The 17,656-nt window shown below is 38.4% G+C and overlaps 1 protein-coding gene across 1 annotated transcript in view; it reads right to left on the bottom strand.

The window, feature by feature from the left end:
- The window catches only part of LOC122791765, a 373,623-nt gene that overhangs the window by 273,960 nt on the left and 82,007 nt on the right, over positions 1-17,656 (bottom strand). Inside the window, exon 3 of the mRNA XM_044059689.1 lies at positions 8,122-8,259. Coding sequence (XP_043915624.1) covers positions 8,122-8,259 — 138 coding nt within the window. The remainder of the gene's footprint in view (positions 1-8,121; positions 8,260-17,656) is intronic.

Raw genomic sequence — 17,656 nt, forward strand, 5'->3', positions numbered from 1 at the left:
GTGGCAGTGGTCTGTCTTGTCCTGGCAGAAGGCCAGTGATACTCTGCTTAAAGTGTTTTGAAATCCAGATACTGATGTGACTAAATTAATATCAATAAATAATGTGGGAAGAACAACAACTTCTCAAGGTAAATCCAGTAAAAAAAGCCTCTTATTTTACTTTCACTTCTTTTTCAATGGTGCAAGGAAGGAAAATTGTAACAAAAGTTATAAGAAGGTGCAAATACCTTATTTTAATTTTTTCTAACCTACAAAACAAAATGGCATTTTCTGCCAGATATTTATTTTGCTGCTCTGGGATGAAGGAGAAGAAAGGATGAAGGGGGCAGGTTAGAATATTTACTGCACTTAAAGGGTAGACTTAATAGTCTGTCTTCTGCTGTCATGCACATATAAAGTAAATGTAATAGAATGTAATTCTGCCCATAGAATAATGAATATCTGCTATTACCACAGTGAACTTAAATAAAACAATGGTTAAATAACTGATTTATTTAACTAATCACATAATATGGATTTGTTTTTTAATGATATATGATTATGTATATATTTCTGATGTAGTGTGATTTTAAGTAGCAATACATATTGGGACTTCCAAACAGTTGGGGCAGCACACTGGAGACCAGCTGCTGAGAAGGAAGCACCACCCAGCCTGGGCTCTTAAGTTCCAGCACTACACAATAGAGTAAGTGGTGGGAGGAAGACCACTCCTCTGTGTTGTTAGGCAGCTATGACTAGCACAGGTGTGTTGTGGCTGCCATTTATGTCACTATTTTCTGTTCTAATCTGTCTAACAATGCTTAAGCACTATCATGCAATTTTAAATACTATGTGCTAATAAATCATATTATGTATACAACACAGTCTGACAACTGGGGATTGTAGAGTACAATACTGTGGGGTGGACAGTGGTGGGGGAACTATGAGGTTAGTGAACTGTGTGTTTTAATATTTGCATTGCATTGAAGACTGAAGGATTGTATGGTATAGTGGGGGCACAGCATATTCATTTGTTGTATACAAATTAGGCTGATGAAACTTTGTTGTATGATCTGTCATTCTACCAGGGATACTGATAGTTTGATGTTGGAGGTACATTTAAGCAAGCAACTTATTTCAAAGATGTGACCCACGCTATTTAAGAAAGTGACAGAAGCATCAGTGGGATATTGGGGAACCATCTAGTTATATATACATGTGTGTGTGTGTGTGTGTGTGTGTGTGTGTGTGTGTGTGTGTGTGTGTGTGTGTGTGTATATATATATATATATAGGACTACTTCAAAACACCGACACGCCAAAACACCGACAACGAGAACACCTAGACCGGAAGATCGACAACTGAGGTGACCGACAGTTTAAAAGCACGAAACTTCACATGTCCGACAAACCGCAATCCTGACAATCAACAAAACAAAACAAATACCTTTTCCGAAAAACACACATACAACACAAGCAAACCAAAAATCTTACAAACCTACACTAAACCTTACATACACAACTATCTATGCGCTAACCTTAACCGAAACCCTAACCGTAAGGTCCCTCACTATCGTACACGCACCTAACCCGCACCCTAACCCTAACTCACTTAACCCACCCCTAACCCTAATGTCAGTCACAATTGCACACTTACCTTAACATGTCGGTGTTTTCAACGTCAAGCTTTTAAACTTTTGGTCACCTCAGTTGTCAATCTTCCGGTCTCGGTGTTCTCGTCGTCGGGTTTTTGGCATGTCAGTGTTTTCAAGTAGACATATATATATATATATATATATATATATATATATATATATATACACACACACACACACACACACACACACACACACACACACACACACACACACACACATACACACACACACACACCTGTATGTGTGTGTTTATAAAAAGAGAATTTACACTACAGAAAATGAATGGAACATACTATAAGCACCAATAATCACAAAAGAAAAGCTTCCCTGTTATAAAACACTAGAGATTAAATGCTGTGAGTAAACACTGTGGTATGCAGTGGTATGTGCTATTTAACATATCGCACATTACAATATCATTTGCCATAAAGAGACTTTTACCATTGTGAAGCTGACACTGAGGGGGTTCCACTAATGCATGTTTGATTTTATAGCTGTGCTTTGTTTATGTCTGCTTGCTCTGTGGAACAATGGAGTACTTACATTGATTATTTTGGAATTATGTTAAGGAATGGGTCTGGTTATGAAAGTCTGCATGTTTCTCCATTTATAGCCTGTAATAATATGACTTATTTTATTCTTGCATTCTGGCATTACTGTTCATTTGGGTCCGTTTCAGGTGTGAATCTGGTAGTTATAGTTTAAAAAATAATGTTAAATTCAGTTGGATAAAACTTGAACCTAAAAGTAAATGTTTATTAATGTAACACTGCTGAGTCTTTCCTCCTCAATTTTATAATGACTGCACAATGTAATGTAGTACACAATTTGAACAGATACAGACAGATGATGACAAAAGTGCTCTTTTTGTCACTTCATGAGTTTACCCTATTCTAATTGTCTTTAATGCTGCCATTTTTTGGAGACAGCTGTTTTAGTGTAGCACATTACGTTTGTTTGCAGAAGTTACTGTGCATATGCATGCCAATAAATTTTGGCCATAGGTTAGTACTAGGCTAACTGCCCTTGCGAGTCATTTTAAGCCTAGCCAATTATCCCTTGTGAGACTCAAACCCTGCACTTTGTGTTTGTACCATTAGGCCACCCTCCCACCCTTGCACCTTTATTTTCTATGACATTTAATCATTTCACAGACCCGCTCAGCATGGGTCTAACGCACTTTGTGCCCCCACTTTGGCTTGTGCATTTCTATTAATATCAACAGACAGAGTGTCATAGTTTTCTGTTGCTGTATGGGAGACTCCAGTTGCACAGATGCAATCAGTTTTCAGAAATATGCTAATGGTATGTATCTGTGGACTACATTAATTCTGCACCATGCAACTTGGCCATCTCTGCATAGTGCGAATAGCATGGGTTTGGAGCTGACTCTAAAACCTACACCCTATGTTTTTTAAATCTGAGCAGCATGCTGAAGTGCAGTACTTCAGAATGAATTATGTTTTCATACAGAATATGCTAGAAGTAAAAAAGTCAGACATTTGCTAAATCTAAAAAGAGTGTCAGCTCATTTGTATTGTTTATTTAGCTAAGAAGGGTTACAACACACTAATACTACATTCAGTAAGTGTAGGATGCAAATAAAACATTTAACTTATTTTTATCTGCTGAGTGGATGGTCCATCTGTGCCAAACCCATTTACTGTGGAGGCCTGAGGAGAAAAGTTTTAGAATCGCAGTTATGATAAACTAGATACTAGACTCATAGACAGTATGCAGTGGCAGTTTAACAGTCATGAGTGTACCTCCCAAATGTCTATAATTTTTAGGATGTCCCTAATTTTGAATGACAATTTTGCTCCATTCAATCTAAAATTTGCACTTTTTTTGAGAAAAAATGGTGGGTTACAGTCAGTAAATACCGATAATCATCAATAAATACTGATATCCATTACAATTATAAATGTAATTTACTTCATAATTTAAAAAGTACACATAATTTGGAGACCTTTTCCACTATCTTCAAGAGATAAAAGGCTGAGAACCATGATAAGAAGTTAAAAAAAAAATCACAGAAGCATCATATACAGTCAGTATTGTACAGAGAAGCATACCAAGACTTCCTAAGCCTTTATACTGAGCAATAACTGCAGCATTTATATAAGAGCAGTTTCTACAATAAGCAAATACAATGCCAAGGCTTAATAGATACATTTTCAGACAAATTTATAGATCTTTATACACAGATTATCATCTCAGAATTGCAAATAATATAGAAATACAAAGGAGAGCAGTGGGTATGTGTTGAAATACCAGAGAGTGGATATGAGAAGGAATTATATAATCAAAAGGAAAAACACGAGTGTAGGGAGAGCGGAAGAAACCTCTTCAGAACAATAGAATACTGTCTGAAACCTACTAGGATAAGGTACATCATGTAATCCCATAGATTCATGACCAGCTGTTGACAAAGTATACTTTTATGGCGTGCTTAAAACTAAGCTTAAAAGCATTCTGACTAACTTACCTACATGAAGGCCAAATGCAAAATCCTGATACCTATTGGTAGAAGCTATCACTAGCACAAAAGAAACACTTTTTACGGGAGATTGCTTGATAATTGTAAAGCATGTCAACATATTGCTTATTGCAGGGTATTGTAAGATTTGTAGAAGTGTGAATCTGAGCATGCAGCTGTGATGCGCCAACTAGCTGAGTGTACATAAGGCCTCAGAGTGGTGATATATGTCAGGTAAAATAGGGTCAAAGTGGACAAATGTTCAAGTTTCCTCCTGCTTATAAAGGGTAGTAGAATGGAAATTAGACAATATGAGAGGTGTATGACAGGTATAATGAGAGGTAGACAGATGAAAAGCAGAAACAGTCTCTGGCTGTTCTGAACAGGAAGATTTGTTTCTTATGAATTTTAGCAATAGCTGCTTTTTAATTTCAGCTCACTGTCAATATTACGTTCAAGCAACTACGAAGACTTGACCTTTTCTTTGAGACTTATTAAGGGGGTGTGATTATAAGAATTTGAGAAGCTACAGTGGAGCAAATATCATGCATTTTTTGCGCATTTAAATACAAGCCAAATTTTGTCAGCCAGGCTTGAACAGAGCTGATATTGTTCTAAAATTTTGTCTATACAGAAGAAATAGAGGGGGAAAAGTAAAATGAAGCAGAGCCGTAGCAAAATAGCAGACTCTTCAGTATATGAAGTTAATTTGGCAGCACCACAGTGCTCTCCTATACTATTTAAGGTGATGGAGAACAAAACAGTGCTAGGTATGAAGTGTTGAGGAACACCAACATAAACTTATAAAAAGGTGAGATGTCATTATTCCCTCCAACAACCTGAGTTCTGCTTTCAAGGTAACTGAGAGGTAATACATGGAAGTTCAAGATTAGTCGATTATGATAATGCCATGGTGGATGATATTAAATGCCTCTGACAAATCAAAGAACAGAACAGCCAACAGCTTTATCAACATTAATATACAGTGGTTCTGGAAGCAATAATAGCATATTGTCTGTCCCATTAAGTGGGTGAAAGCCATTGTCAGGAACCAGCAAAGATATTGTTGAAGTTCATGAGATGGAAGATCTAGACACAGATGCATGTTTCCAGTAGTTTGAATACTGAATGTAAGGCCTATGGGACAAAAAATTTTGACAGGAGCTGAAGGGCCATTTTTTGCTGATGAATTACTGCTGCTTAATTTCTAGAGTTTAGGTACCTGTCTGCCCAGAATGAAACAATGTATTATTACAACGTCTGGCTAGAAGACCTAAGTAGATTAGCTCTTTAGGATCATCACTGACAGATTACTACCTCCAAGTGAGAATGGTCTGAGCTTGAGCAACAGTTTTGTAATGTATCCATTCAGGACAGGATGAAGGCCAAGCAAAAGATGTCTTGTTTTACACTATATATGTTTTACTAAGGTGTCTAATCTTTAAAAACTTGTGTCGTGACAATTATTAAACCACTGTTAAGTCTCAGCTGGCTATAGGTGAGCATAAGAGTTAAGTTGTTTGGTTTTGCTAAGTTGTAATAACTGCTGAGCACCAATTACAACTGACTCACTGATGAGACAGAAAGCATTTGTTTTTGCTACTACCAAGTATAGCTTTAGTAGAGTTTCTTGCCTTTCTATCACTGTTTAGTGATATGATAGTTTGTGATACATCACAGTTTTATCCTCTTGAGACATCTACAGTTTGGTCTCACGATACTGATCCAAGGCAGGGTTCTTGTCCCAACCTTGCAAAATCTTAAATCAAAATACTGCTGCTGATTGTTAAGAATGTGTAACTAAAACATTCTGCAGCAGAACTCACGGATACTCATATCTAATAAATCAAGTAGCATTTCTGAATATATATTTAGAAAGTAGCTAAATGTTATAAGGGTACTATGTAAGTATCCATTACTTGTGAAAAGCTAAGGAATCGTTACTATTAAAAACAGGAATCTGGTTTTGCATTAATGGCATCAGTGTATTGTAAATTTTTGGCATGGACCTAAAACAGCAGTCCTGCAGATTGGGATTTAACCCCTCTTCATTGTGTGAGATTGGAATACCTTTCCAGTTCTTATTTTTTTAAATTCTTCACAAATAAATGTAATCTTTTTGAAAAGAAAGGCAATCTGATTTCTGTAGACAAAGACAACCTATTTTAACAATCTGCTCTACGGATGAATTTCAAATTGATATAGTCGTGGGTAGTCTGACATAATAAAAACATATACTGAACTTTCCCTGTTGTAAATGTCTCAAACAATAAGTGAGAAGGTCACTGAAAAACCAACCAGTAAAAACAAAATGAAAACTCCAGCAAAGCTAGAACTTCCCCTGAGTGACCTCCCAAACCTCTTGTATCAGAGGCACATGGGATATACGCAAATGATCCTTATGAACATCACGTGTTTCAGCTAATTGGCGATTCTGAATGCCCATGACTTTTTGCGTCGTTTTAATGGACAATTTCAGGCCAGTAAAGCCAAACCCCACTAGCTGTGGATATGCATATTTCAGCCTTGTTATGACCTCGCCAGCACAGCACAAGCAGAGAGTTTAACTAAGCATAAGAAACACAGGGCTGTTATACCCAGCTGTTGTCCATTATCATTAGGGTCACTGCAAAAATATCCCAAACAACAAACTAAAACAATAAGTGAAAAGGTCAATGAAAAACCAACCAGTAAAAACAAAATGAAAATTCCAGCAAAGCTAGAACTTCCACTGAGTGACCTCCCAAGCCTCTTGTATCAGAGGCACATGGGATATACGAAAATGACCCTTATGAACATCACATATTTCAGCTAATTGGTGATTCTGAATGCCCTTGATTTGCTTCATCATTTTAATGGACAATTTCAGGACAATAAAGCCAAACCCCACTAGCTGTGGATATGCCTATTTCGGCCTTGTTATGACCTCGTCAGGACAGCACAAGCAGAGTGTTTGACTAAGCATAAGAAACACATCAGCTGGGTATAACAGCCCTGTGTTTCTTATGCTTAGTCAAACACTCTGCCTGTGCTGTGCTGACGAGGTCATAACAAGGCCGAAATATGCAAATCCACAGCTGGTGGGGTTTGGCTTTATTGGCCTGAAATTGTCCATTAAAATGACAAAATAAGTCATGGGCATTCAGAATCGCCAATTAGCTGAAACATGTGATGTTCATAAGGGTCATTTGCATATATCCCATGTGCCTCTGATACAAGAGGTTTGGGAGGTCACTCAGTGGAAGCTCTAGCTTTGCTGGAGGTTTCATTCTGTTGTAAATGTCTCCAAATATGCAGCTAGCTTAACCCGTAAAAACAAATCATTCTTGAAAGTCATGAATTTGACAAAAGTGTTTAATACCTCTAGTCTATAAAAAAAAAACATAATATCACTTTTGTATGCAAATAAAGCTTGGGTGACATTGCAAGATTTGTTGTATGTATCACATTAAACCTATATGGAACCTCATACAATGAACATATCATTACCTACTTTTACTTATACTACAGATTATTAAAATGGAATTTACCAGCTGTGTTTGATGTTCATGGTAATTTCACTTTTGCTCATTTAGGTTCATAGGTTCATAGGTTCATAGGTTCATACTAGGCTATCTGCCCGAGGGCATTTACAAGCCTAGCCCATCGTTTTGTGGCTTAGGCCACCCCTTTAGTATGGGGAACTATACCCATTATTTTTCTGTGCCTCTGTCGAGCAGTGACACTGAGGTAATCCCTGGGGTATATAGGTTCATAGGTTCATACTAGGCTAGTATTACTTATATTCTCCAGCAGTTGTCTTCAGAAGATTTTTAAACTGAAACCCAACGCAATCCTCTATTTGCAATAAATCTGACAGATGGTTTGAATCTCTGCTTTCACAGTTTATTGATTGTTATGTATTTTATAAAAGTGTTCCTTCTTGTCAACTGGCTTGCATTCTGTACATCATTACTTAAGCAGACAGCCTACTTTTTACTGCAGCAGTCATGAACGATTACTATACCTGAGAATAGGGATTATTGTTGCTATGGGAGATGAGTTTGGCTTGCCAGTGTCTGATCTTGTCCCAAGATCTACGTATGTTAGCAATACCAAGTTTTCATGCTTATTTGCATTGGAGACCCAACAGCAACTGCTTTCTCTGTAATAAAACAGAACAAATATAAAATTATACAGGAATTTTATAATGGATTTTACTTTTTTTTTAAATTTTTTAATGCTCTCCAGCCATGTCTGCAATCACTTTCTATTAAATACTGATGTACCATTTGTAAAGGTTGCAAAAGTGATGATATGCCACTTAAATATTCAACTTCCACACATTCTTACCACCTCTGTTATTAATTACTCATGTTTCTGCTTTCAAATTTGCCACTTCCATTCTCTAGTGCCACACAGATGTCAGGGTTAGCTATTTTGTTCTGGATTTTAGAGTTACAAAATACAAAGCTAAGGTCCAATCATAATTCAACACAATGTTCAAAAAATAATATGAACAGATTATAAGTTAGTAATATGGAACAGCACCTCTCAGTTTTATTGTACTGATAAATGATATGCTTTTCTCCCTCCTTTTTGGTCAGTCTACATTCTTGTTTTTCTGTAAAAATGCATCTGAGTAATACATCATATATAAATCCTACACATGTAAGTACATAAAAGATAAAGTATTTGTACAGTATTAAGACAAACACCAACACGATGGCAATGAATCACATACATCTATGCTTATTTCTGGGGTATAGTGTAATTGGAAAACATGTTATCACTGCTACACTGTCATTTTCCCAGTGAAAAGCAATGTGACTATGTTAGTAGGTCATATATGGCAGAATGTAAAGCATGCGTAAGCATTTAAGATGGTATATATGGGCTAGCTGCGTGTCAGTTTACAAAAAAATGAAATGATTAGTCAGATTTTATAATACCAAGTTTAAAGCACATTATTTTTGTTCCTGCCATGGCCCACCTCACTGTTCCATAATCATTTCAGCTCTAAGGCTATATAAACTTATAGAAAGGAAAATATTTTTTCAACAAAAGGAAATGTTTCCATCTACTAGCAAAGGCACTCATAGGACTCACAAAATTCACAATTTGACTACTTGCTTTCAATGTTTTGTGCGTCAACATGTGGTGAGTCTATATAGGTACACATTTAGAACAGCTGTGAGATTATAGCAGATTAAGTGTAATGGATAATTTAAAAAGTGACTTTATAAATCACTTTTGCAAAGTCCTGCTTTAATATTTTTGCACATTTCTGTGATCTCTTCTAACATATTGCATATTGTTCAGTATGCAACATTACATTTCCCTCAAACAAGATGCAAAACATTGCAATTAAACCATCTAAACTACAAAACATTGTAATATTAAAGATCGTGTTTAAAGGTACAAAAATAACTTTTCAAACAAAAAAATGTTTGCAGACATCTTTATGCATGCAAACACTTTATGTGTGAAAAGAAAAGTGCATCTTGCAGCTTTTAAAAAATATTAATTTTAAAGCTTGCTTCTGAACATGGAAGACAAAGCATACTGAACCATGTTTAAAGCATTAATACTCATGGGAGGGCAGAAAGTGTTTACATCACTTTGGGTTTCAGCTCTAATTATGCTGGATTTGCATAATGTGTAAATTGATTATGCAATTGCCAAAGTGTTAAATTAACAGTCTTGTCAAAAAAAAAAAAAACTATTGCTGGATTAGCATAGGCTAAGTAATTTTAATTAGTTATGTAAATGGCAAACTGTCAGATTAATAGATTAGCAGTTATATAATTAATTTAAATGAATTACCTGCACTAATCCATCATAATTAGAACTGGAACCCAAAGTGACATAAGCACCTTCTGCCCATCTATGAATATTATATGATGTGGTAAAGAGCCCTTAAGGAAAATAAACTAAATTGTAAGCACTGTTATGTGTACCAGTCAGCTTTGTGAAAAACACTTTACGTTCTAGAATACTGACTGAAATGAAGTATGAAAAAAAATAATAGTGCATGAATTACTTTATTTCTTTTATTTTACTCCCCATATTGTGTTTGCTTGTAAATGAATTTCCATTTAAAACTGAAACACTGACCTGAAGACCTTTGTTACAAATACAAGCACTGTTACATGCTACTTTGGTGGATGCAGTAGACATAAATTGTTTTTATAAGCTCATATCTGTCAAGCTGTTTACATAAAGCAAATTTCTGCCTGAGTAGTTATTCCTCACTTCAGAAAGGAATGCAAGAAATTTTACTTCTTAAATAGTAAATATTGACTGCTAAAATTACATGGGGATATTAGTTCCTCTCAGTTTATATAATAAACTGTATGAACATAAAACTCCTGATTCTCATATGGTGGATTTATTCTAACAAAGAGATTCTTTGTGGCAGTGAAAAAGGTTGCTAGGAGAAGATATTTTGTGTTAGAATTTTTTTTTTCTGTGTAACCAAAAACATGCATGTACTGAAACTCTATTTGTGCTCTGGTCAAGATGGAAAAAAAATAACTGAGGCTTTTTTGAACTCTAAGAAGGATTTAGTAAGCTTGATTATAGTGCTACAGAAAAGATGTGCTGTTATTCATTAGCACCTGCTCAGTCTCCAGCAAAGATATCTTCCATGATAACCCATGCTCAGTCTGCAACAAAGATATCTTCTATGATAACCCATGCTCAGTCTGCAACAAAGATATCTTCTATGATAACCCATTATCAGTCTGCAACAAAGATATCGTCTATGATAGCTCAATCATCCATTTTTGTGAAGGATATCAAAAACTAGTTTGCCTCTGAAGAAAACAGGAAACAAAGAAGATGTGGAAGCATACTTGGTGGTATATGAGAAACATGAGACTAGAAAGACCCGGGCCCAGGCTGAGTAGGCCAGGATACTATCCTCACATTTAACAAAGTACTCTCTAAAGGCATGCATGTATCTTTAGGAGACAGGAACACATAGTTATGAGAAACTGAAACAGGAAATTCTGGTTAGGTCTGGGAATTCGTTTGATGCTCAGTCTCTCAAAATTCACAACTGGACATTCAGTATGGGCAGACCAGTAAGGTCAAGATGGCTAATTTATTATTTGTTTTGAAATTGTGGTAGATCTCCATGTAAATAATGTGTGGGAAGTTCTAAATCATTTCACTAGATAAATTTAAAAGGACACATCTTAAGGACGCACCTTAAGAAAATATGTATTACAGAGGTCTTCTAAACTGTTGCTGAAGTAGAACATCTCCTGTTAGCTGAAAATGCAAATCCCATGACAGACTTGCATGCACCAAAGGCTAATAGTAAGCCTTATTGTAAGTGTGTTTATTTGCCTGAGAGAAGAAAAAATATCATTGTTTCAGTTACTTTGCTTTAAATATTCTAGAATGGGACATATGTCAATACAGTGTGTATATTTAATTTAAATATTCTACAAAGAATAATAAAAAAAAAAAAATATATATATATATATATATATATATATATATATACATACAGTGATGTGGGGAGTATGATTGGATAATATTGAGGGACATTATATGCTAAATGCACATCTAATGTGGTGTTTTCCATGGAACAGGTTATTGAAAGGGAATACAGAGCATTCCCTGCAGAAAGGCAAGCTCTGAAGGAGGAAGGTCTCCTAGGTAACTAATTAGAAACAGCAAGAGTGTTAGCAGCAGAGTGAGTTGGATTCCAAGTTCCTATGGTTTGGGCTAGAGGAGTCTCATCTAACATACGCATAGCTGGGGCACTGTAACTGCAGACGTTAGAAGGAGCATTGTAGCTTAACAGAGAAAGCCTGTGGTTCTTTAATCTTGGGAAAGTTGGAGAAAGAATATTCTGATCTAAGATGACTTCTGGTACCATAAACCTGGTTAGGGTAGAAGGAACCATTTCTACAGTGTGCTTGTCTGTAACTGTCTCTAAGCTATAAAGTGCTGGACTGTTATTCTGTGCAACTTGTTAATCCTCTCATCCTATTTTTGTGTTCTTAAAGCCAGCATCACTCTTGGGGTGCCTTCTCTGTGGAGTTTGCATGTCCTCCCTGTGGTTGCGTGGGTTTCCTCCAGGTACTCCAGTTTCCTCCCACATTCCAAAGATATGCTGTGGACTGGACACTCTAACTTAGATATCTGTTGTCTTACTGTTCTGCAAATATACAGAGATCAGTATATATTTTTTTGATTTTATAATTTGCACTCTGATTCCTCACATCTCTGTTGAAACTGTCCCCCCCCCATTTTGGTTTCTATAGCTTGTGTGTTTTTAACTCAAGGTTCCCTTAATTTGACTTAATAGCAGCAGCCTGCATTTAAAGTGGAACCTGTATGTTGAGAGACAGCCTTACAAGACTATCTGCAAATATATAGAGCTGAGTATATTTTTCTGTATTATTCTGTATTATAGAGCTAAATTGTTGCTTAGATATCTGTTGTCTTACTGTTCTGCAAATATACAGAGATAAGTATATATTTTTTGGTTTTATAATTTGCACTCTGATTCCTCACATCTCTGTTGAAACTCCCCCGCCCCCCCATTCCTGGTTAAATTTGGTGGCTTTTGCAGTGCCTGCCCCACTGTAGATTTGATCTAGGACACTCCCCCAGACCCATCTCTTTACCGCATTCTACCTAATAAACCCTTTCTGCACTTGCTTTTAGTCCTTTTTTAATTTAATTACATTTTTTCAAACTGTGTGTGGACTAATATTGCTACATACTCAAGTGTGCCAGCTTGCACTGCGTGTGAATTGTTTTTACTACTGTTTTTGCTACTTTTCTGAAAAAAAAAAAAAAAATTGTAAGCCTGTTTTCTACCTTTCCTGTAATTAGTGTTCCAGATACAGATTTGCTGTATCCAGGACTATTTGTAAGCTTCTGAGCCCCCCAAGCCTTTCTGTGTTCTAGATATAGATTTGCTGTATCCAGGACTATTTGTAAGCTTCTGAGCCCCCCAAGCCTTTCTGTGTTGGAAGGAAGCCTTCTAGCTTATCAGTGGGAGTGGTAAGCACTAGGTAACCTGTCTACCACATAAGGAGAGGTTCTGGCCCAGAATTTGTAGTTATTGACTGTTTGGGCGGTCTTCCATCTCTCTCAACTTTCTGATTTGAAGGCCTGCATTTGCACTTGTTTCTGTCCTGTAACTCCTGGGCCCGTCTCATTTGCTCACTCAAAAAAAAAATTATCTGCTTTTACTGTATTTGTGTTTCTTCCTACTTTATTTTGCTTTTGCGTCATCTTAAAAGTACTCAATTGTATTTATTACTGCTTGGTGTAACTCATTCTAAGCTTTTTAGTTTAAGCACTTGGGCTTCAGACCAGTTGTTTTACATTAAGTAGGTTTGTGGTCTGCACTGTAGTGGCAGAACAGGTAGCTTACATCCTTCTAAGTTGCTGATTGAGGGCTCAGTGTCTGTTATTCTAAAAGTGTATTAATTCTGGTTTAAGCACTTGGGCTTCAGGCCAGTTATTTTACATTAAAAGGGTTTGTGGTCTGCACTCTTGTGGGAGGAGAGGCTGGACTCTGCCCTTCTGAGCTGGGAATTTCTGGTTAAAGGCTTATAGTGCCTGCATATTTGAACTGCTTCTTACTGAAATTGGTACACCTTGTTTGCTGTAGCATAGACTAGATCCAGGCCTGCTGAATCTAGCTTTGTTTGTATAACTTGAGCACTAATCCAGGCATTCTTTAAAGTATTAAATTGTATTTATTACTGCTTGGTAGTAACTTGATTAAAGTGTAGCTATCATTCTAAGTTTTTTGGATTAAGCACTTGGGCTTCAGACCAGTTGTTTTACATTAGGAAGGTTTGTGGCCTGCACTGTGGTGGCAGGACAGGTAGCTTACATCCTTCTAAGTTGGGAACTGCTGATTGAGGGCTCAGTGTCTGTTATTCTAAAAGTGTATTAATTCTGGTTTAAGCACTAGGGCTTCAAGCCAGTTATTTTACATTAAAAGGGTTCGTGGTCTGCACTCTTGTGGGAGGAGAGGCTGGACTCTGCCCTTCTGAGCTGGGAATTTCTGGTTAAAGGCTTATAGTGCCTGCATATTTGAACTGTTTCTTACTGAAATTGGTACACCTTGTTTGCTGTAGCATAGACTAGATCCAGGCCTGCTGAATCTAGCTTTGTTTGTATGCTTGTTGTTTGTTTGCTTGTTACTTCCCTGAAACGCTAACGCGGCTTTTCAGCGCTTCTGTGGATCCCTAGTGATATCTGCATTGCTTACTGTACTTATTTCCTTGTTTCACTTGAAAGAAAGTTACTGTTTGTCATTTTTGCATTTAAGTTATCTGTAAAATATTGCATTTAAGTTACCTGGCACTTGCTCACTAAAGCAATTATATAAGTCAGCACTAAAAAATTAAAAGCACTACACCCTCACAAACTCCCCTTGAGTACCTTGTTCCCCATTGGCCCTTTTTTTTCAATTATAAAGGAATTCCCAATACTATTCTAGCATGTCCAATGGTCAGTTATCAATCTCCTCGCCGGTCCAGCTGGTGAATCTGGGAATCTTGAGGTAATGTTACAACTGCCTCATGTACACAGACAACCCTCTCCTCCTCCCAACAAATTCTATCACATGTGAGAGATGCAACCATATAGCCATACTGGAGGCTAAGCTCTCTCAACTCAGTAATGGCGAAACCAGTCAGGAGGAGAAGGAATCCACACTCACTACAATTCCAGTCTCACATAGACCTACCACGACAGTAAAACAAATACATAAACACACAAAAACATACTTGGAGGCTCTAAATAAAAATCTGCCTAAGCAGCAGAGACCTCCAAAGCAGATACCCAAGCAACTGCTACCCCAAAACAAAACACATGCAACACATAGCTCACAAAGCCAGTGTGCCGAACAGACACAGCCCTTAAGGCTAAACAACACACCTGATACACTTGTAATAGGTGACTCTATCGTCAGGCACACTGACATCCCGCTCACCAGGCTGAACAAGGAGAAGGTCATGGTGAGCTGCCTGTCGGGCGCTAGGATCCACCACATAACACAAGCACTCAGGTCACTCCAAGGCAAGTACAAATATGACTCAGTCATTGTCCATGCTGGTGTGAATGACCTGAGACATACCTCCCTGGACTACATGAAGAGAGACATAGCGGAGCTCTCTGAGCATGTAGCCCAGGCCGGTATGACCCTGACCTTGAGTAGCATCTTACCCTCACCAAGAATGATGCCACAATATGAAGACAAGATGATCAATTTCAACAATTGGCTTAAGTATTGCTGTCATTCAAAGGGAATCCAATGCCTGTCAGCCTGGGATGACATGCTCGACAAGCCACGATGCTTCGCTAGGGACGGCTTGCACCTGTCACCCCTGGGCTTTCGGATATTGGCAAAGGCTCTTGCTACCCCCATAGTGCCTTTTTTAGGCAAGGCTCAAAAGACAAACCCACCTCCAAAGGTATCACAAGGGATAAGAAACTAAGATTAATGCTACTCAATGCCAGAAGTCTAAACCTCAAGATGCACGCACTCAAAACTCTCCTTAGCATGGAGAACATCGATATCTGTGCAGTAACAGAAACCTGGTTCAAGACTCCCGAGAGCACCCCAGCACTACCAGGTTGTACCTCATACCATGCTTTTCGGCCCCAAAACTTGGACCGAACCACAAAAGGAGGGGGAGTATCAATATTCGTCAAAGATACCCACACTTCCAGGTTGGTGGCACAGCACGAAGCATCAGAGACTATCCATGTGCAACTAACAGTGGGTAAAACTGCCTTCCAGTTTATAGTCTGCTACAGACCACCCTCCCAAACCCAGGAACCCCACTTGGCCTTCCTGAGAACACTGGAAAATATGAAGGTCTCTCCATACACCATTATATTGGGCGACTTCAACTACCCAAACATAGACTGGGAGCATTACTCTAGCTCCAACACCCTATCCCAAAGGTTCCTAGAATTTATAAACTCAAATGCTATGGAACAACTTGTTACCACTCCCACAAGAGGGGAAAACATACTGGACCTGATCATCACCAACATGGGGACTCTATGCTCTAGACCAGAAGTGTATCCCTCACTGGTAAGATCAGACCATAAACTAATCTCACTGGATAGTCACATCCCGACTCCCCCCAACTGCCCTGAAAACCACAGTGAAAAACTTCTCTAAAGCAAATTTCACACTCCCCAAAACCGAGGTGGAATCCTTCAAAGCCCCTGGGCCTGTGGAAAATATGGCCCAGACTGCAGAATCCTTTATAAATGCATTCTATGGACACCTTCAGGAATGCATGGATCATGCAATCCCAAATAAAACCAAGACCCAATTCTCCAAAGGCAGACGTCCTGTCTGGTGGACCCCAGCTATAAACAAACTATACAATAGAAGGAGGAAGCTACTACATGATAGGGCAAAATCCCAAAAAGGGAAGGCATCTCTGATCAGTATTAGCAAAAAACTACGGGCACTCATAAAATAGTCTAAGGCCAGCTTCGAGAGAAAAATTGCACAGGACACTAAGGATAATCACAAGGCTTTCTTTAGTTATGTTAGGAACATGGGTGGGAATTCCCAGATATGCTCAGAATTAGTCCAAAATGACAAAAAATACACCGAACCCACAGACATTGCCAACATCCTAGCTGACAGGTTCAGCGCAAATCCCCCCCCCACCAAAAGGGCAAATATCTATCCCAGCAGAGTGCTGCCCCCCCCGACATCTCAGATGCTCAGGTAAGAGCTGCCCTCTCCAAAGCAAAAAACACAGCATCAATGGGACCAGACGGTATTCCGGGCTGCGTCTTACATGAACTCCAAGAAGAGCTAAACCCAAACATAAAACTACTGTTCAATCTCAGCCTTACTACAAGATATGTACCCAAAGAGTGGCGTACAGCAACAGTGGTCGCTCTCCACAAAGGTGGTGCCTCAACGGATCCTGGAAACTATCACCCCATAAGCCTGACTAGCTTGGTCTGCAAAGCTATGGAAAGGATCATCATGGACCTCATAAATAAAGATATTGGGGACCTACAGACACTGGATCCTACCCAGTTCGGCTTTGTTAAGGGCAGATTCTGCCTCTTAAACCTGGTTGATTTCTTTGAAACAGTCACCAAGGCCATTGACGAGGGGAAGGTGGTCCACACAGCCTACCTGGACCTTGCAAAAGCCTTCAATACAATACCCCACTCGGGCATTATAGATAAGCTCACCAGCTTAAATATAAACCCCTATGTCACTAGATGAGTTGCAAACTGGCTCAAGGACAGAACCCACATGGCTAGAATTGCTGGAGCCATGTCAGACTCCAAACCAGTTACAAGTGGCGTCCCACAAGGCTCAGTCCTGGGACCTCTCTTGTTCGGCATATATTTCTCGGAGGTACAGGCCAACATTGAAGGACTGTGGCTGACCAGGTTCGCAGATGACTGCAAACTGGGTGCCATAATTGACTCTCCAGCCGGCACAAGCATCCTCCAAAAGGGCCTCATAGAAACAGACAACTGGTGCCAGAGCCATGGCCTCAAGCTAAACACCAAAATGTGTA

Source organism: Protopterus annectens, chromosome 17.part0 (genome assembly GCF_019279795.1).
Source record: "Protopterus annectens isolate FY-2018-M chromosome 17.part0, PAN1.0, whole genome shotgun sequence".
Classification (NCBI taxonomy): domain Eukaryota; kingdom Metazoa; phylum Chordata; order Ceratodontiformes; family Protopteridae; genus Protopterus; species Protopterus annectens.